The following is a 22,616-nucleotide window of genomic DNA, read 5'->3' on the forward strand; positions in this document are numbered from 1 at the left end:
AAAACTGTTGGAAAAGTGTTGGAAAGTATGATAATGGCATCTCTTCTCACTATATTTTTTTGTATTTTCTCTATCCTATCCCAGGCAGATGACGCAGTATATACTATGACTTTGGGTTTGTGCAGAGTTTGGTCATCTTACAGGTCAATATTTTGCATTATGTCATTATATTGTGTGACGCTGTACAAGCCTCTGCATATCACTGTCACAGTGCGTCACTGTCTGTCTTTCTCATCAAGTCCAAATTCCAGTGTGGTGTGTCAGTGTTATCTGATGGGTTGGGTCTGGGGATATAAAAGACCAGGATCCCTCTACTCCTCACAGTACCAGCAAGCTCCTGCACTACATCTTCCTGCTTCATCTGCTCTCATCGTCCATCGCTCACCATGTGTACCGGAAAATGTGCCAAGTTCATTGGGTACGCCCTCTACCCCTTAGTTGTCATCTCCCTCATTGCCAACATAATCCAATTCTTCCCCGGATGGGAGACTCAACCCATTAGCAACCCAGCAGAACAGATGACACCAGAGGTTCTATTCATGGGCGGAATCATTGGAAGTGGAATACTGGTAATATTATTATTCTACATTATAATCTATGCTAATAACTAAAAAATATTTTAAGGGTTAGACCATCAGAGGGGTTGGAGTTAGGGGATGGGAGAATGACCCAATCAGCAACCCATTGCAACAGATGACACCAGAGGTCCTATACCTGGGTTGTCGTGGGTGTCCGTAGAAGTGTAATACTGGTAATAGTACTGGTAAAAGTGTAATACTGGTAATAGTACTATTCTACAGAATAATCTATGCTGATAACTAGCACATTTTAGGCTTAGACCACCAGAAGCTTTGGGGTTCAGGGATGGGAGAGTCATTCCATTAGCAACCCATCAGAACAGATGACGCCAGAAGTTCTATACATGGGTGGAATCATTGGAAGTGGAAAACTGGTAATAATAGTATTCTAATTTATAATATTTGCTCATAAATAACAAATATTTAAAGGGTTAGACCAGTGTTTCTCAACTCCAGCCCTCAAGGCGCACCAACAGGTCATGTTTTCAGGCTCTCCATTATTTTGCACAGGTGATTTGATCAGTTTCACTGCCTTAGTAATTACCACAGCTGTTTCATCTGAGGGAAATCCTGAAAACATGACATGTTGGGTCGCCTTGAGGACTGGAGTTGAGAAACACTGGGTTAGACTACCAGAGAGGTTAGACTCAGGGGATGGGACAATGACCTAATTAGCAATTCATCAGAACAGATGACACCAGAGGTTCTAATCACTGGAAGTGGAATATTGATAATTGTATTATTCTACATTATAATCTGCGCTGATATCTAACAAATATTTTAAGGGTTAGAATACTAGAGGGGTTGGGGTTCGGAGATGGGAGAATGACCCAATCAACAACCCATCACAACAGATGACACCAGAAGTCTTCTCCCTGGGCGGTGTCATTAGAAGTGGAATGCTGGTAATAGTACTATTCTACAGTATAATCTATGCTGATAACTAGCACATTTTTAAAGGCTCAGCCCTTGTACACACGGTTGGAGATTCCGACGGAATGTGTCCGATAGGAGCGTTTTGTCGGATATTCCGACTGTGTGTGGTCTACATCGGACTGTTTCCGTTGGAGTATACGACGGACCAAGTTTTCCAACTTGTTGGTAAAATTTTCCGACAAAATGCTCCGATCGGACATACTCCGATCATGTGTAGAGAATTCCGATCGGACAAAGTGCTACGCATGCTCAGATCAAATTCCTACACCAAAGCTATTGGCTATTAGCCTGAACGTAGTCCCGACGTAACAAAATAACGCAATCATGTCGGATTTTCCGACAACTTTGTCCGACCGTGTGTATGCAGCAGTTTTGGACAAAATTTGTCGGACAAAATCCGACGGATTTGGTTGTCGGAATCTGCGACCGTGTGTACAAGGGCTTAGACCACCAGAAGCATTGGGGTTCAGAGATGGGAGAATGATCCCATTAGCAACCCATCAGAACAGATGACACCAGAAGTTCTATACATGGGTGGAATCACTGGAAGTGAAATACTGGCAATAGTATCATTCTATATTATAATCCGAGCTGATATCTATCAATTTTTAAAGGGTTAGAACACCAGAGGGGTTGGGGTTAGGAGATAGGAGAATGACCCAATCAACAACCCATCGCAACAGATGACACCAGAAGTCTTCTCCCTGGGCGGTGTCATTAGAAGTGGAATACTGGTAATAGTACTATTTTACAGTATAATCTATGCTGATAACTAGCACATTTTTAAAGGCTTAGACCACCCGAAATGTTGTGGTTTGGGGATGGTAGAATGATCCCATTAGCAAGCTATCAGAACAGATGACACCAGAAGTTCTATACATGGGCGAGATCATTGGAAGTGGAAAAATGTTAATTATATTATTCTTGTTTATAATATGTTCTCATAAATAAATATTTAAAGGGTTAAACCACCAAAGGGGTTAGGGTCAGGGGATGGGAGAATTACCTAATTAGCAATCCATCAGAACAGATGACACCAGAGTTTCTTTACGTGGGCGGGATCATTGGAAGTAAGATACTGGTAATAGTATTATTCTAAATTATAATATGTGCTAACTAACACATTTTTAAGGATTAAACTACCAGAAGGGTTGGGGTTAGCTGATAGGAGAATGACTCAATCAGCAACCCATTGCAACAGATGACACCAGAAGTGCTCATACAAATATTCAAAGGTTTAGACCACCAGAAGCTGATTCTTCAGTTGTCGGTGGCTGCTGATAAGCTGGGCTTCCAACTGGTTTTAAATTTAATAACCTTAGTAACTCTTTGACCAATTTGGGGTCTAAGAACTAGGAATACATACAGATTTACATGGTTTTCCACTGCAACTTTCATAAACTCTCATGGCATGGGTCATTGCGATGAGAACATACTGAGTGGTTAGTCTCAGAGACTGGATAATAATGTTTTCTACTACAAGAGTTCATTGGTCAATTAATAGGAGATTCGTCCCCAGAGATTAATCTCACATTTTATACTCTAAACCCTTGTACACACGGTTGGCTATTCCGATGGACAATGTCCGACCGCGTGTGGGCTCCATCGGACTGTTTCCGTCGGAGTATCCGACGGACCAAGTTTTCCAGCTGGGCTATAATGATCCGATCGGACTTGTGTGTAGAGAACTCCGATCGGACAAAGTGTCACGCATGCTCAGATCAAATTCCTAGACCAAAGCTATTGGCTACTAGCCTGAACGTAGTCCCATCGTAACAAAATTATGTCATCACGTTCTGAACGATCGGATTTTCCGACAACTTTGTCCGACCGTGTGTATGCAACAGTCTCAAACAAAATCCAACGGATTTGGTTGTCAGAATGTCCGACCGTGTGTACAAGGGCTAATGGATAAAATTGCCGAAGAATTTCCTAAACAAGCAATGGTTGAGCAATTAACCTCCTGCTCCCGTTGAAGTCTGTGAATGAGGAGACTGGAGACTAATTGATAATAGCTTCTGCTTCACGATTAACTGGAGGTATTGTGCAACTGTGGGAAATCCAGTGCGGCATTGTGTAGTCGTGGGAGATTCATTGTGGTGTTTTGCCATCTTGAGAGATTGATCGCTTACTAATGCTACTGTCAATTTCCTATGTCGTAGCTCACATTAAAAACAATGTGGTACAAAGAAAGAGGTTTTAGCAGTGCGACTGAGCTACTCAAACTTGCTTGTGTAGCCCACAAGTAAGAGAGGATGAAACCCGTGATAATGTCTTCCACAGGTGGATAGGGCTCGGGATTCTGGTGTAAAGCTCTCACTAATGGACTTCCTGAGAGATCCAAGTGATTGAACTGTCTGGCATGTACCCAAAACTGAAATATCCATTTTACGTAGAGCCATCCTGAAATGCTTTTACTTTTTGTCTCATAGGTATTGATTCCAGCCATCCACATACAGGCGACAGGACGAGAAAAGGGATGTTGCAATAACCGATGTGGGGTAAGATCTTGATTGTATGTTATATAGATATAAACTATATGGCCAACATTTTGTGGATGCCCAACCATCATACCTATATAAGCTTGTTGGATGTCCCATTCCAAAAACATCAGTTGCCCCCATTTTGTGGCAGTAACAGCCTCCACTCTTCTAGAAAGACTTTCCACAAGATTTTAAAGTGTCTCTGTGTGGATTTTTCACCATTAATCCAAAAATGTTGGATGAGCAGACCTGACTCACAAACCATGTTGCAATTTCTAAAGTTGTTCAGTGGGGTTAAGGTTAGGGCTGTGTGAAGGCCACTGAAGTTCCTTCAGATCAAATTCATCCAATCATGTCTTTATGGAGCTGGCTCTGTACACAGGGGCACAGTCATGGTGGAACAGAAAAAGGCCTTCAACAAACTGTTGCTACAAGGTTGGAAAAACACAATTGTTTAAAATGTCTTCCTATGTGGTAGTATTAACAGTACCTCCACTGGAAACACCTAAATGTACTCATTTGGAGGGATGTCCATATACTTTTGGAAATGTATATATGCACAGTTAGTTGACCACTGGGGCGCACAATAATGATTTGCATGTCTCGGCTGACTATCCATAATAAACCTCTGATTCTTTACATTTATAATGAAAATTATGGCATACACAAAAAAAATGTAAAAAGATAACTCTGTAGTATGGGCTTTACTGGTCCATTATTCAGATTCTACATATTAATAACTTTTTGTTTTCCTCCCACAGATGTTCCTATCAATCATATTTGCCGCTATAGGAGTTGCTGGCTCTGTATATGGTTTTGCCACGTCGGTTGTGGGCATGGTGAAAGGACCTGTTTGTTTGTTTTCATTGAAGAATGAAACCTACCCCGATGGCATTCCAACGTGGGGGCGTCCCTTTTCTACAGAACTTGCACAATTTAGGTAAGACTTGTGGGTCGTCCTATTTGCTACTTTCCTCCTTGTCTTGTCTTTGTCCTATAGAATATGATTGGGAAGGTCAATGCCCATTCTACAGATTGTTCCAATATGACCACTTCTGGACATTTGAGAGGAAATCCAGCACAATGAGTATCCAAAGAGTCGCCAGACTCTTAGTAGATCGGGCAGCATGCATTCATGTGCCCTTTTGTTTAGTAGTCCTTATAGCATGCCTTCCAACTGTCCCAGGTTTAGAGGAACTGTTCCTGTTTTGGAACCAAATCGCTCTTTCTTCCTCAGTTGTCCCTCTTTTTTGGCCTATTTATTCAATTGTTTAAATAAAATATTTGTATTGTTTTTATTTATTTAACTATCAAAAGTTTTTTTTACTGTAGTTTCATAGTTTCATAGTTAGTAAGGTTGAATAAAGACACCAGTCCATCCAGCTCAACCTGAGTGAGTGTCTACAATTGTCCCTGTACATTGCTACTCACATCGGTCCCTACCCTCAAAGAGCCTACAATGCAAGGTCCCCATTCATATACTAGGGGCCAATTTTGGACAGAAGCCAATTAACCTACCTGCATGTCTTTGGATTGTGGGAGGAAACCGGAGTACCCGGAGGAAACCCACGCAGGCACAGGGAGAACATGCAAACTCCAGGCAGGTAGTGTTGTGGTTGGGATTTGAACCAGCGACCCTATTGCTGCTAGGTGAGAGTGCTAACCACTACACCACTGTGCTGCCCTGTACTAAACCTTTTTTTAAAATCTAACCCTTTAACTATTCAATTTGTTATTTTGGAGGCAGGACTCCGATATAAGGGGAACTTTGATAGGGACCGTGATGTATGGGGGGCTCTGATGGGTACTTTTATGTAAACCAGTACTATGATGTCATGGGGACTCCAATGTATGGGGGACTTTAATGGGGGCTTTTATGGTGACTCTAATTTAGGGGTAAATCTGATGAGCTCAGGTTTATTTAAAATTTCTTTGCTTTTTGTTTTTTTGTTCTAAACTAGGGGTCTCCAAACTTTCTAAACAAAGGGCCAGTTTACTGTCCTTCAGACTTAAGGGGGGCCAGACTGTGGTCATTGGGAGTAGAAAAGGTCCCGAAGTCAGTGGGAAGAAGCAATCTTTGGTGTCAGTGAGAGGGATAGCACCCCCATCGTTGGGATCATTGGGAGGAATTGTGCTCCTTCATTGGTATTATTGGGCCCCTTTGTTGGTGTCATTGGGAAGAATAGTGCCCCATCTTTGTGTCATTGTGAGCACTTCTGCTCCATCCTTGGTGTCATTGAGACAAATTCTGCCCCTTCATTGGTGTCAATTGGGAGAATTATTCCCCATTGTTGGTATCAGTGGATGAAAATAGTGCCTTAAGGGGCAGATAAAAGCAAGCAAAGGGCCGTATCTGACCCCACGGGCCACAGTTTGGAGACCACTGTTCTAAACCATATCATGCTAATATCATATCATGCTAATATCATATCATGCTATTTACAGAACACATTCCAAGTTAGCCCTTGTACACACGGTCGGAGATTCCGACAACCAAATCCATCGGATTTTGTCCGAAACTGTTGCATACACACGGTCGGACAAAGTTGTCGGAAAATCCGATCTTTCAGAACGTGATGACGTAATTTCGTTACGATGGGGCTATGTTCAGGAGAGTAGCCAATAGCTTTGATGTAGGATGGCACTTGGTCCGATCGGAATTCTCTACACATGATCGGAGTATGTCCGATCGGAGCATTTTGTCGAAAAAATATTTCCCGCAAGTTGGAAAATTTGGTCCGACGGAAATTCTGACGGAAACAATCTGATGCATACCACACACAGTCGGAATATCCGACAAAACGCTCCGATCGGACACATTCCGTCGGAATCTCCAACCGTGTGTACAAGGGCTAAAACATATCCATTCATTTAAATTTGATTTGTTCATTTAAAAAACTGATTTTTCAGCCCACATACATAAAATATATGATATGACCCTTGTACTGAAAACTTTGGAGACCCCGGTCTTAGACTGTAGCCCAGTCTTGTTTCGGGTCTCCTAAATAATAACTAAGGTAAGACATCTGGCCACAAGGGGAAGCCTTGCCAGTCAAGCCTTACTGCAATCATTGCACACTGTAGTTTGTAGTTTACACTAGGACAGAATTGGCACGTATTATTACATACACATTTTTTCCCCTCCTCTTTTACAGTAATGAAAGTTACCTGTTCAACCAAAACGTGTGGAAAACCTGCGAGTATCCCCAGGATGTGGCTATGTTCAATGTTGTCCTATTCTCCATCGTGTTGTCCACCTCTGCGATTTCCCTCGTCCTCTGTGCGATCCAGATGTTGAATGGTCTGTTCGGCTGTTGCTGCGGAACCTGCCGGGACAAGAATTAATTGAGGGACTTCTGGGTATTTTCGGTTAGTATTTACTTTGGGTTAATATTCTACAAAGTTTGCTTGCTGTGCCAATTGTAATGGATATACAGTATTTCATATATAAAAAGTACTGCAATCCCCATTTTGTAAGACAGGGAAATCAACATTCTTGCTGAATGTCTGCTCTTTTAAAATAGATTATAGAATAAGATGTGAGAGTGTTCTGGTTTCAGGGGCTAGCTCTCCTATTGGTTTTACAGTGAGATATGAGGAGCAGTAAGGCTTGCATCTACACTGTATTACCAAAAGTATTGGGACGCCTGCCTTTACACACACATGAACTTTAATGGCATCCCAGGGTTAGTCCGTAGGGTTCAATATTGAGTTGGCCCACCCTTTGCAGCTATAAAAGCGTAAATTCCTCTGGGAAGGCCGTCCACAAGGTTTAGGAGTGTGTCTATGGGAATGTTTGACCAATCTTCCAGAGAGATCAGGTACTGATGTTGTACGAGAAGGCCTGGCTTGCAGTCCCCACTCTAATTCATCCCAAAGGTGTTCTATCGGGTTGGGGTTAGGACTCTGTGCAGGCCAGTCAAGTTCCTCCACCCCAAACTCGCTTATCCATGTCTTTATGGACCTTGCTTTGTGCACTGGTGCGCAGTCAAGTTGGAACAGGAAGGAGCCATCCGCAAACTGTTCTCACAAAGTTGGGAGCATGAAATTGTCCAAAATATCTCGGTATGCTGACACCTTCACTGGAACTAAGGGGCCAAACCCAACCCCTGAAAAACAACCCCACACCATAATCCCCCCTCCACCAGATGATTTGGACCAGTGCACAAATCAAGGTCCATAAAGACATGGATGTCTGACTTTGGGGTGGAGGAACTTGACCTCAACCCGATAGAACACCTTTGGGATCAATTAGAGTGGAGACTGCTAGCCAGGTCTTCTTGTCCAACATCAGTGCCTGACCTTACAAATGTGCTTCTGAAATAATGGTCCAACATTCCCATAGACACATCTCCTAAACCTTGTGGACAGTCTTCCCAGAAGAGTTGAAGCTGTTATAGCTGCAAAGGGGTCCCAATACATTTGGTAATATAGTGTATGTGTGTCTGGGAACACACTTTCACGACATACAGAAAAACGCGCTGCACTTTAGCAAGCACATAGTTATGTTGGGCACATTTTGGAAAAAATGTAGGTACTTATTTTCTGTGTTTTTTGCACCTAGGGCAGCCTATGAGAATTCATGAGCTGCCCTGCATGGGAATGCACGTAAACACGCAGTAGTGAGAACTATCCCTAATGCTGAGTACATGCGACCGAACTTTCCGTCAGAATAAACCCTGACGGTCTTTCCGACGGAGTTCCGACCGAACGGACTTGCCTACACATGATGACACCAAAGTCCGTTTGTTTTGAACGTGATGACGGGACTAGAAAAGGAAGTTCAATAGCCAGTAGCCAATAGCTGCCCTTGCGTCGTATTTGGTCCATCGGACTAGCACACAGACAAACGGTTTTCCTGATAGGAATTGATTCCGTCGGAAAGATTTAAAACATGTTCTATTTCTAGGTCCGTCAGACTTTTTGGAAAAAAAAGTCAACTGAAGCCCACACACGATTGGAATATCTGATGAAATTATTTCGTCAGACCTTTTCTGCCGGAAAGTCCGGTCATGTGTACGCGGCATAAGAATTCTTTCACACAGGCGTTCCGGCTGTCTGTTTTTCATCCAACCATTGACAGATAAAAAAAATGGGCAATGGATGATCATCCGTTTACATCCATTTGCCCATAGGAATACACTGCTGTCTGTTTCTCATCTGTCAACGGATAAAAGAAAAACGGGCAGACAGAACGCCCGTGTGAAATAACCCGAAAGCACTATCACTGTGCATGGCTTGAAGACAGGAAGCAGAGCTCACGCATGTATTAAGCCTACAGTATATTGAGCTTTTCAGATACTTGTACTGTTGAACTGGGTTGGGCTGACATTAAAGGTGTCATAGCTTAACCCCTTCCTGACCGGCCGCTGTAGTTGTACTGTGGCAGGTTGGCTCCCCTGGGCGAAACAACATAACTCTGCGTCGGTACACCTTTTGACCACTAGGCGGTGCGCGTGTGCACCCGCGGTGCCATGCCGGAGCTGATGCGAGTGCATGGCAGGCGCGATGACCGCTGGGCACCCATGATCACTTGTGTCAGAGCAAGAACCGGGATCTGTGTGTTTACAGACCCCTGTTCTCTCAGGGGAGAGGAGACAGCTCGTGTGTTCATACCAAGTATTAACACCAATTTCTCTCTCTTCCCCTAATCGGTCCCATCCCCACAATTAGAACACACCTAGGGAAAACAGTTAACCCCTTGATCGCCCCCTAGTGTTAACCCCTCCCCTGCCAGTGACATTTATACAGTAATCAGTGAATTTTTATAGCACTGATCGCTGTATAATTGTCAATGGTCCCAAAAATGTGTCAAAAGTGTTCAATTTGTCCACCGCAATATCGCAGTGCCGATAAAAATCGCAGATCGCTGCCATTACTAGTAAAAAAACTATAAATATAAAAATGCCATAAATCTATTCCCTATTTTGTAGGCGCTATAACTTTTGCGAAAACCAATCAATATACGCTTATTGCGTTATTTTTACCAAAAATATGTAGAAGGATAAATATCGGCCTAAACTGAGGAAAAAAATAGTTTTTTTTTTTTTTTAATTTGGGATATTTATTATAGCAAAAAGTAAAAGATATTGGGGGTTATATACGAAAGGAAAATCCACTTTGCACTATAAGTGCAAACTACAAGTGCAAAGTGCACTTGGAAGTGCAGTCACGGTAGATCTGAAATGAGGGGAAGCTCTGCTGATTTTATTATCCAATCATGTGCAAGCTAAAATGCTGTTTTTTATTTTCCTTGCATTATCCCCCCCCTCGGATCTACAGCGACTGGACTTCCAAGTGCACTTTTAGTGCAATTTCAAGTGAATTTTGCACTTGTACTTTGCACTTGTAGTACAAAGTGGATTTGCCTTTAGTAAATAATCCCTATTGTGTTTTTGTTTTTTTTCAAAATTGCCCCTCTTTTGCAAAAAATTAAAACCGCAGAGGTGATCAAATACCACCAAAAGAAAGCTCTATTTGTGGGGAAAAAAGAGTGTCAAATTTGTTTGGGCAAAGGCCAGTTAAACCGACGCAGTCCCGTATCAGAAAAAAATGGCCTGGTCATTGAGCAGCCAATTATGTGGTTAAATGTATTAAGTGGTTTAAGTAGTTAAAGTATTAATCCAGTCAAAAAAAAATTCTCTTTTTTTTAATTTTTGGGAAGGTTTGGTACAGTCTTTCGCAACATTTTTTTATTAAATTTTTTTTGCATTGAAGGAACTCTTTTAATAATTTTTAGGTCATGGGGAGACCCGCTAAAAATAATGTGTATATATACACAGAGATCATGATATGTTTGCATGAGCAGTGAGTTATAGAAAGTTTTAAATAAGGTTTTAAGAACATGCTGAATGTAAATAAATAATTTTCAGTAAAAGCCATGCAATAAAACAAATAATAGTATGATGAAAATAAATGCAAAAAAAAAAAAAATGGTAGAGTAGAAGTGACCCCCTTACATTTGTATTTGGTAGAACATGTCCCCCCCATTGCTGGTTAATGGAGGTACAGGAGACCTTCACATCGGAATAAATAAAAGTTTGCCCTTGGCTCCAGCCCCCTCCCTCTCCCACAATATATATATATAATTTTTTTATTAAATTTTTTTGCACTCAATTCTACACATGGGCAAATGTCTGGCCTTCAGGAACCCTTTGGCACATCTGAGCACAGAGTTTTTCATGCACATGCACAAAGATGGCACAGTCATATATGTCCCAGATCTTTGGTTGTATGCACATGCAGAGCCCTTTGGCACATCTGTGCACGAGCTGGACTTTCAAAGATGGTGGCATCGGTAATGGCGGGGCGGAGGGGGGACAACATTATGGGGTCTTAAAGGATGCTAAAATATCCTACAGTAACATTGCATGAGATGTCACTTTATCATGCCATTTTAAGGTGCCTTAAGCACTCCTGCAGCTGAATAAATCAAAACTTTAGTCCTCTTTGGGAAAACTTCCATATACTTCCTTGCTTGTGACCACAGTCATTGGGCAGGAAGAGACAGAATTCTCCCTAGATTCCTGCATATATTTTTAATTTAATTAATTTACTTTGACTTGTAAAATTTTATTTCAGCTTTCTAAAAATAAATATTTTTCCCAGCAGGTTGACTCATCAGAAAATTTTCTTGTACAAAGCAATGCACCAATTCCCGCCATCCGCAGGACCCCTACCACTGCAAAGGCTGGTTCCTTTGGTTATCCCAGTTGGTTCATCCCTCTCACCTCCTTTAATACTTTAAGTGCACTGAAGACAAAAAAGAGAAATGATTGGACCAAAGTGAGACAAGATGAAGGGTTGTTGCCAACCCTGACTGGCTTATGTCAGCATGGATTCCATGAGATGTTCCAATAGGTGTAAATAATAGATTTATTTTTTTATTTATTCATTTATTATAATGACAGTATGTGAAATAAACAGATTTTAACATTCAGGTTTTTGTCTTTTTTTTATTGAAAAATGTGCATGAAATTCAGAATCCATTAAAAACTGTTGAAGCCACCCCTGAGAATAAAACTGGAACAACTTCAAAGGCCAAAAGAGAGTGGCGGGCTGGCACTACTCAACCCATGGTTATGCTACCTGGCAGCCCAGCTGCAAAACATTACTAGAGCTCTACCTCAGAACAATACGAAACTAGAGTCCACTGATCATATATTACACTATGTGATGGGGGAAATAATGTTTCTATGGGTCTGGAATAGAGTTGCCACCTCATCCCTTTAAACCCGATCACCTTTGAATTACTCAGGGTCTGAGGCTAATTAAATGTAGATAAGGCACCAAGTGAGTTTAATTACGGCCAGCCACAGAACCTGTGTAATTAATATGTGTTCGGGTTTGAGGCCGGGTTCACACTATACTACATGACTGTAGTACAACTTTCATCCTACTTTGCTCTGCGACATCAGTCCTACATTGGTCCTACATCCATCCGACTTTCCTGAACAGGATACTACTTTTATCTGACTTTTCAAATAGTACAACTTGTTCTTTGACCAATCAAAACTAACATACAATGGGTGGGGCTACAGCAGGGGGCAGAAAATAACACAATGTCGGATGCCAAAGTCGGATGGTTAGGACAAGGATCTGACTTTGATCCTACTTCAATGATAGTCAATGGGCTGAAGTAGGATCAAAGTCGGACCAAAGTAGTACAGGGAGCATTTTCAAAGTCAGACCGACTTGTGTCAGACCAGTTAAGATGGGTCCCATAGGGAAACATTGATTTTTCACACGTAATGCGACATGAGCTCCCAATGTCGGAGCGTTTGTCGTACCGGTGTGAACCCGGCCTAAGGGGATGAGGTGGCAGCCATAGTCTGGAAGCCCTCAAATATAGCTAGTTTAATAAACTCGACAGAAAGAACGGTAACACCAATTATAATTTATTACTAAACATTTACAATATTAGTCTACCTTCTACATGTCAATGTTATTTATATTATACAGGTTAAACTTTGCTGGTAAAAAGCCCCACTCTGGGGACACCATTTTCTTTTTAGTTTAATAAACTCTTCCCCACTTATGCCCTCATGCAGAAGGTCTGGAACAAAGTACAGCAGATACAGGATGTGACAGGGTTTACTAAATATAGCCCTATATGGGGCAATAACAATTACAACGAGTTGAAAGTAATGCAATATGGGGCCAAATGGCAACAATATGGTATTACATTACTGTCTCATATTTTTGAGAATGGTAAACTGTGTTCCTTCCATACCCTGCAAACCAGATTTCAGCTTCCACGCACTATGCAATGTTATTATATGCAACTTCAACATGCGGTTAGGGCACAAACCAGGTCTAAGACCTGGGTATAGTCCCCCCCAACAACTATCTTTAACTTTATGTTTGAAGTGGAAGTATATAAAGGTTCCTATCTAGAACTTACATACTGTTGATTATCTTTCTGAAAGACTTCCCCTCGAGGGCTGAGGCTCTCTAGGAACAGGCTATGGGAGTGTTTGAGGAGGAACAATGGGGGGAAGCTTTACAGGCTGTACAGCTGTGTTCCCTTAATGTTGCACATAGACTGCCACGATTTTACATCCTATGGCCCATCTTATGTCAGCAAGGCTTTTTAAATGGAGAAGAGAGAGGACCCTAGATGTTCTACAGAACATGGTGATCTAGTCCACCTACTGTGGAGATGCCCCAAGCTACATCTTTACTGGGGGGATGTCCTGGACACCCTAAATAGGGTATTTCAGGTTACTGTTAGACAGGATCCTAAATCTTGCCTTTTGGGTATCTTAGACGATCTACAGGTGGAAGAGATCACCAAACAGGCCATAGCTCGGGCCTTATTCCAAGCTAGAAAGATAATCCTCAAACACTGGAAATTTGCTGAACCTCCCTCTTGGAAAGAATGGGTCGCAGCAATCGGAGATACGCTGCGTTTAGAAAAGTATATCTTCCAACATTGTCAGGTCACCTGAGACCAGGTGACAGATGCACTCTGTAGGAGTCGGAAGTGCACCGCTAGGTAGTGGACCTTAGGACTGACTGCTGCGGATTGTACCCAGGGAGATTCAGGACACAGGTCTACTGGATCACTAACACAGATCTCAGTAGGAGCTAGAGCATAGATTCCCCAGGGCGCGGAGTCTAAGAGCCAGCAGGTGTTCACCAGAGCCTCCAGTGGTGAAGATGGACTTGGCTGCAGTCTGGCTCCAGGTCGCAGCCCCTAGGGTCTCACAGCTCACACTCACAGTAGACTACAGGAGAAGGAAGCAGCAGGCTGGAACGACAGGGATAGTAAGGGGATAAGGCAGAGGTCAGGGCAACTAGCAGACAGGAACAACAGAGTACACGCCAAAGGTTCAGGGTCACAGGCAGACAGGGATGGTCAGGGACATGCCAAAAGGTCAAGGTCACAAGCAGACAGGAATCGTTGAGAACACACCAAGGTCGGTAACAGACAAACAAAGAGCACACGGCAAGCAGGAACCAGGAAGCCAAACACACAATGAATACACAATGGTTGATCAGCACTGATGGCTTGCAGTGCACAGGTTAATATAGGGTTCCCTGATAGGGCCTGGGGTGGAGACATGCTTAGAGGAGAGGTTATAAAAACCACCAGGTGGAAGTGGCTGGCCTCCTAGTCTTAACACATGAGGGGAGGTAAGCAAACACAGGAAGATCACTGCATAACCATGACAGACATAGAGAATGTCCAAATAAATATCAGGCAGTATGGTCACCTTGGATTGACACCCCAGGGTTATCGCCGGTTGACTTAATTCTGGATAGAATTCTGTAACTGTAATAGACTCATGCTTTGATGTATTCCGTTGGGTGCGTTCGTAATCTGATGTTAAAGATAAGACTGATTGGCTTACTATGTACTATTGTAACTATGTTGACCTTGACACTAAGGGTTCATTTACACTTGCTTTGTCTTCAACACACATTAAAGCGCCTACCACTTCAACATGCTTTTATGATGTGTTTTTGATGCTTCAGTGGTGCTTCGATGATGCTTCGGTGATAATCTTTGGAAGCTTTTTCGAAGCTTAACAGATGCACTGTGTGTGTGTGTGGATATGTCCTACCTGCAATTTCTCCCAAACAAAGCAAAGCTAAAGCTGAATTAAAGCCTCTCAAAAGCCGCAGGTGCTTCAAGCCAGCTTTTCATAGAGTTCTTTGGAAGATTTGAAGAGGCTTTGAAGCAACACTAGCGACATGAGGTATAATTTTTGAAGCAAAGCAAATGCAAGGTGTAAACAGGACTGTTATTTAACCATTTTATTTAGTGACAAGGGTTTTGACTGGCATTCAGTGAGCTTTAACAAAGCCTTTCCAAAGCCTTGTTTTGAAGCAAGTGTTAAGTAGCTAATACAGTATACCTAATACAATCATAGGTCTGTGGTAATTTCTCTGTAACAGTTAAATGGCTTATACTTGTTAACCACTTCTGCCCCGGAAGCATAGGCATGCGCACATGGTGTGCCAGGTGTGCCTGGGCACACCCTAATCACCCTGTGCTGGGCAGATTTCCCCTGCTGCTTGGCTACAGAGAAAGGGACTAGGGAATGCCTGTCCTTAGTCCCTTTCTCTGTTTCAAAAGTGAGACATCAGGGTCTCTTTAGACCCATGACATTTCACCAAAGCCCCCCAATGGGGCTCCTAAAAAAAGTAATAAAAAATATTGTATTTTTTTTTTGTAAAAAATAATAAAATGTAAAAAAAGTCATAATAAAAAAATATATAAAAAATAAACTTCTGACACCAATATTTGCCCTTCTGACACCATCCACTACTCTACCGACACCAACCTCTGCCTTAATGACACCTTCCAGTGCTCTACCGACACTGTCCATTGCTCTACTGCCCTATATATACAGTATATGCACACATATGAGCTTTGGGGTGCACACCCTAATGCAATAGGCTGCACACATCTATGCCCGGAAGGATTTACCCCCTTCCTGACCAGACCAACATCTCCTACCTCTGCCTGTCTGTGCCTCATCCCGACTCTACTTCCTGCAGGGAACAAAAGTCACACCTGAGAGGCACTTTTTACGGCACTGCGTCACTTTAACTGACAATTGCACTGTCGTGCGACATTGCACCCAAACAAAACTGACGTCCTTTTTTTCCCCACAAATAGAGCTTTCTTTTGGTGGTATTTGATGCGGTTTTTATTTTCTGTGCTATAAACAAAAAAAGAGCATCAATTTTGAAAAACTTTTTGTTATAATAAATATCCCCCAAAAATGTATATTAGTAATGGCGGCAATATGCAATTTTTATTGTGACTGCGACATTATGGCGGACACATCGGACACTTTTGACACTTTTTTGGGACCATTGTCATTTATACAGCCATCAGTGCTATAAAAATGCACTTGATAAGAGGAGATTAAGGGGGGATATGATACAACATGTACAAATACATAAGGGGTCCATATAGTGAACTTGGTGTTGAGTTCACTTATCTCTGCACTTTCTCCAGTTCTTCAATATCCTTTTAAGAACTGGTGCCCAAAACTGAACTGCATTTTCCAGATGAGGTCTTACTAATGATTTGTACAGAGGCAAAATGATATCTCTCTCTCTGGTGTCCATACCTCTCTTAATAAAAGAAAGGACTTTGCCTGCTTTGGAAACAGCAGCTTGGCAGTGCATGCTATTATTGAGCTTATGATCTACCAAAACCCCCAGATCCTTCTTCACTATGGATTCCCCCAGTTGTACTCTCCCTAGTATGTATGATGCATGCATATTCTTAGCCCACAAGTGCATACCTTTACATTTCTCAACATTAAACCTCATCTGCCACTTAGTCGCCCAATTTGACAGAGCATTGAGGTCGGCTTGTAAATTGGAGACATCCTGTAAGGACGTTATTCCACTGCATAGCTTGGTGTCATCTGCAAAGACGGAAATTTTACTTTTGATCCCAGACCCAACATCATTTATAAAGATATTAAAAAATAAGGGTTCCAACACTGAACCTTGGGGTACACCACTGATAACCTTAGACCATTCAGAGTAAGAATCAAATCTATGGCAAAGCTCGCTTGAAGCCCCACTAAAGCCCCACTGAAGCCTTATCGAAGCCCCAACGAAGCCTCAAAGCACCAAGTAAAGCAGGTGTAAACAGGACTGTAAGCTAACCATTTTATTTAGGGCTCATTTACACTTGCTTCAGCTTCAACAAGGTTTCAAAAAGGCTTTGGACAGGCTTTGTTAAAGCTCTCTGAACACTTGTCAAAGCTTTCTTTCACTAAATAAAATGGTTAGCTTTCAGTCCTGTTTGCACCTTGCTTTTGCTTTGTTTTGCTTCGGCTTCGCTTCAAAAATTATTCCCCAGGTAGCTTCAGTGGTGCTTCCAAGTGTCTTCAAAGCCTCCATAGAAGTCTATGGCAAAGCTTGCTTGAAGCCCCACTGAAGCCCCACCGAAGCTCCACCAAAGCCCCACCAAAGCCTCATTGAAGCCTTGTGGAAGCACCAAGCAAGAGCAGGCGACACCCCTGTCCCCATCCCAAACTCCTTTTTTATCAAATTAAATCAAGTCATCACCTCATTTGTCCGGGCAGGGGCGAAACCCAGAGTGGCCAAGCAGACACTACAACTGTTGCTTATGGAGGAAGGCCTATCACTACCAAACTTTAAAAACTACTGGGCGGCGGTAATGGTCTCTGCACACTGGTGGTTTACCCAAGATAACACCAGCAATCAATCTAGAGGCTGCGATTCTAGGTTCGTATTCTGAGCTCAGTAACCTGGTATATAGAGGCCCGAGGTATGGTCCTCAAGTCACCACACCTATGAAAACGACGGTTGGGGTTTGGCGGCAGGTGTCAAATTACCTTAGCGACCCGAACACCATCTCCCCATATACCCCGCTGTGGGGTAATCCCACAATGCCGCATTTCCAATCTGTTCCAGACCCTCAGGTCTGGGCCAGGTATGACGTCTGGACATTGCGCCACATCTATAAGGAGGGATGCCTCCTCTCCTTTGCAGACCTTAAAAGCAAACTCAAATTACCCCCCTGGATGCTCTTCAGGTATATACAACTTAGACATGCGGCTCGTGCGCAGTTCCCTAACGGGATAAACCTTGCCACACACTCAGTTGAATCCCTATTTATGGCCTCCGAGATAGACCGTACACTATCCTCCATTTATCTCAGACTCGCATGTAAAGATGCCTCTAAATTGCTCCCATTATTTAACAAATGGCAATTAGACATCCTGGAGTTAACTGAGGAAGACTGGTCGGAGGGTTTGCAGCAATGCACTCCCCTTATGGTCTCCACACGAGATAGGTTTGTCCAGTTAAAGTTTCTTCATAGAGCATACTATACCCCTTACAGATTGTCCACTATTTACCCGGGAGTTGAAGATACGTGTCCTAAATGCAGACAGTCAGTGGGAACTTTCTTTCATGTAGTGTGGTCATGCCCAATCCTCCAGACTTACTGGAGTGCAGTAGTACGGGATATAAATAGAGTGGCGGGATTGCACCTAGAGGTAGATCCAAGAATATTCCTACATGGCATAACAGATAACCTGGTGACTAACAAAAAACGCCAAACTATTTGTGTTCTACTCAGCTTACTATGCCAGGAAAGAGATCTTGTTCAGGTGGAAACTAACAGACCTCCCTATGATAAAGGCGTGGCGGGCCCAGGTGAATGTGATACTGCCCCTATATAAACTCACCACGCCCCCAAAAGTTTGACAAAATATGGGCGGCCTGGGTGGAAGCTAGGCACCTCACAATTTAAACACTCTTTGATGTCCTCCCTTCAGGAGTCTAGTAGACCAGGGCTAAAGATACTGGTCCTCCCCCACTTGGTAGATGATTCTGCCTTATGGGAAACCCTACCTCGACATTGGATTTGGCTCCTGTCTGGCACCCCTTTGCCTCCCGGCTGCTCCCTCTGCCCCCTTTTCCTTAAACTCCTCACGAATCAGAATGCCGGTTCCCAAAATAGGTCCTTCTGAATTCCTGTCTTAGTCCTCTTTCATACATAAATTTTGGTGGGGGGGAACCCTGCGGCTTAGTTGTAGTTTTACCACCCCCAATCCCTACTACCTTTAGTTGCGGAGGCAGCAGGAAAAAAGGTGTACACATGCTGTAGCAGGAATTAAGCCCCATGTTGCTCTTGGTGGGTGCTACCACCTGCTAATTGCAACCCATTCAAGTAAATTGGGCCACTCTGCAAGTGCCCTGCAACTGCATGCTTCTTCAGGGTCCAAGGAGGTAAAGCAGGTGGTGCCTGCTTTAACCCCTTTTTTGGAGAGTGGGTCATGCTTGGCAGGTGCTACATCCACCAAACATGACAGGGCATATAACTCCTGCTGTGGCAGCAACATGTGTACAGTCACCCCTGGCCACTGCAGCTAAAGGAGGTGCGGTTGGGGCAGGGGGGATAAAAACACATTTTAACCACTTCAGCCCCTGAAGAATTTACCCCCTTCCTGACCAGAGCACTTTTTGCAATTCGGCACTGCATCGCTTTAACTGACAATTTCGCGGTCATGCGACGTGGCTCCCAAACAAAATTAACGTCCTTTTTATCCCACAAATAGAGCTTTTTTTTGGTGGTATTTGATCACCTCTGCGGTTTTTATTTTTTGTACTATAAACAAAAAAAGAGCGACAATTTTGAAAAATGCATTATTTTTTACATTTTGCTACAATAAATATCACCCAAAAATATATAAAAAAAAATTTTTTCCCTCAGTTTAGGCCAATACGTATTCTTCTACATATTTTTGGTAAAAAAAAATCACAATAAACATTTATTGATTGGTTTACGCAAAAGTTATAGCGTTTACAAAACAGGGGATAGTTTTATGGCATTTTTATTTATAATTTTTTTTACTAGTAATGGCAGCTATCAGTGATTTTTATCGTGACTGCGACATTATGGCGGACACATCGGGCAATTTTGACACATTTTTGGGACCATTGTCATTTATACAGCAATCAGTGCTATACAAATGCACTGATTCCTGTATAAATGACACTGGCAGTGAAGGGGTTAACCAACAGGAGGCAGTGTAGGGGGTTAAGTGAGCCCTGGGGAGTGTTTATAACTGTGGGGGGGAGTGGCTGTGTATGACAGAGCAGAGATCAGTGTCACTGTCGCTAGGCAGAACGGGGAGATGCTTGTTTACATTAGCATCTCCCCGTTCTTCCTCCCTGTGAGACAATCACGGGTATCCCTGCGGCAATCGAGTCCACAGGACCCACGACCCAACTCATAGAGCTTGCCGCGGGCGTGCTAGTGACACAGGCCACAAGGGCAACGTACGGGTATGTTAGTTTGCCTGTACAAGCCCTTCTGCCGACGTATATCAGCGTGAGGCACTCGACAAGCGGTTAACCATGGGGTTTTACCACCCCTGCTGCTGCCACCACTCCGCTAGCTGGGATAAGAGGCGGAGTGCAGTTGGTCGGAGCTGGCACTACAGAGGAGGCATGGGCTTATGTGGCTCTTGCTCCCTACTACAGACTCATCTTTATAAGTAGTCCCTCTGCACTGCACTCTGTTTGATGATCTGGAATGGTGGGTCAGTGTGCCCAGACCGCAATCTACCAGTCACCTGTCTGCGATCTACTGGCTGCTGACCACCGCCTTAGAGCAAGAATCCAGCTCCACCTGCTGGCAACAAGAAGTACATGTGACTTATTGTCATGCAATTTAAAATTGGATTTTTTATGTACCTGTAAAATCCTATTCTTGGAGTACAATAAAGCAGTGGTTCTCATCCTCAGTCCTCAAGTACCCCCAATGGGCCATGTTTTCAGGTTTCCCTTTACTTTACACAGCTGCTTTAAATCAATATCAATGACACAGTATTGATAAGAGCTATTTTACTCAAGGGAAGTTCCCATGGCCCGTTGGGTGTACTTGAGGACTGAGGTTGAGGACCACTGCAATATAGGACCCATGTCTTCAATCATAACAGATGGGTTGTATATTGTACCTTTAGATGATTGGACGATGCAAAGCTACTCATAGCTCTAGTCATTCCCCATAAAACCCCTTCCACTATGTGATCCCCAGTTTTTGCTAGTGTCTTCGGGTGATCGATGCTTCTCTGTAGGAGAGAAAACATATTTATTGATTTCTATGTTGACAGGAACTGACGCCAGAGGGAGATCTGAATTTGCTGGAGTACTCTGGCTGTGGATCTCCTGTCGTCCGGCCGTCCAGGTTCAACTATGCGCCTGCAGCATAACAAACATATATGGAGGACAGGAATTTAGTGTAAAATTATAACATACAAGAAAATAAAAGCCACAAGAACTAAAACATTGGCGGAACTCAGTCCCTTAAAACATATAGAAATCTGAAAAGTTAATAACAGATTTATTAAAAAGTACAAAATGCATATCATATTAAAGTTAAAACCAGACATATTAAACATTACATATGTCATAATAAAATACACAAAATACACAAATGTTGTTGTAAATTAGTTGTATGTACACAATATGGCAAATACATTCAAATGGGCGCGCAATAGACTGAATAGACTGGGCACGTTTCATGGAACAGTGCCCACTTCCTCAGGACACAGACAAAATTTCTATGGAGAAACCATGTCAAAAAACAAAAGGAAAAGAAACAAAAATATATGGTAACATTTATACATGTATATATAAATATATTTATATATATATTATATATATGACCACTGTAAGCCCACGTACACACGGTCTGAGATTTTGCCAACCAAATCCGTCGGATTTTGCCCGTCGGATTTAGTCCGATGGATTGTGTCCGAAACTGCTGCATACACACGGTCAGGCCAAGTTGGCGAAAAATCCGATCTTTCAGAACGTGATGACGTAATTTCATTACGATGGGACTACATTCAGGCTAGTAGCCAATAGCTTTGATGTAGGAATTTGATCTGAGCATGCGTGGAACTTGGTCCGATGAAAATGCTCTACACATGATCGGATTAGGTCCGTCCGGCCCAGTTGGTCGGGAAATATTTCCAAATGTTGGAAAATTGGGTCGGACGGAGATTCGGACGGAATCAGTCCGATGCATACCACACACAGTCGGATTATCCGACGACACGGTCTGATAAGACTCATTCCGACAGATTCTCCGACCGTGTGTACAAGGGCTAAGTAGTGATTAATCACTTCCTCAGTTTATAAGCCTTATCTAAAGGTAACTGTGGGTCTGCTGGGTATCAAAATCCTGTTGATTACGCTTTCTAGTTAAAGCTAAGTACGTAAAACCTGTTGGCCAGCAACCAGCATCTTTAAAGCTTTTGCTGAATCAGAATTATTTTTACTTTGATCTCAAACATGCAAAGGTCAATGTGTAATAAGATAAGATATTAAGGTCTCAGCAACAACATGGAAGCCAGAAACCAAATAATTGTGGAAACTGTACTGTATGAGCACACAGCCTATGTTTTTGCTGAAGACCAGTGACTTCACCAATACTTCATATGCGTGAGAGCTTGTCTATTCGCTAGACACCAGTGACATCACCGACACTTTTGGAGCTGCTGGATAGGATGAGTCCTCCATTTTTTTTGCCAAGATCTTCTCAAGAACCTGAGGCCCTAACACACACCAGGTTGACTGTACAAACATAGAAAATCACAGG

At 42.7% G+C, this 22,616-nt stretch overlaps 1 protein-coding gene across 2 annotated transcripts; it reads left to right on the forward strand.

Moving 5' to 3' along the window:
• The first annotated feature begins 308 nt into the window (after positions 1-308).
• On the forward strand, positions 309-11,936 carry LOC143961305 (transmembrane 4 L6 family member 4-like). 2 transcript variants are annotated; one of them, XM_077470561.1, is made up of 5 exons: positions 309-569; positions 3,947-4,015; positions 4,759-4,937; positions 7,153-7,366; positions 11,606-11,936. In XM_077470561.1, the coding sequence occupies exons 1-4, from the start codon at positions 387-389 to the stop codon at positions 7,340-7,342; spliced, it is 621 nt and encodes a 206-aa protein (XP_077326687.1). In that variant the 5' UTR covers positions 309-386; the 3' UTR covers positions 7,343-7,366; positions 11,606-11,936. The 2 variants fall into 2 exon arrangements, with proteins under 2 accessions (XP_077326687.1, XP_077326688.1); XM_077470562.1 differs by having other exon boundaries at positions 11,609-11,936.
• The last annotated feature ends 10,680 nt before the right edge of the window (positions 11,937-22,616 follow it).

Source organism: Lithobates pipiens, unplaced genomic scaffold (assembly GCF_037356315.1).
Source record: "Lithobates pipiens isolate NorthernLeopardFrog02 unplaced genomic scaffold, aLitPip1_a1.2 Scaffold_8, whole genome shotgun sequence".
Lineage (NCBI taxonomy): Eukaryota > Metazoa > Chordata > Amphibia > Anura > Ranidae > Lithobates > Lithobates pipiens.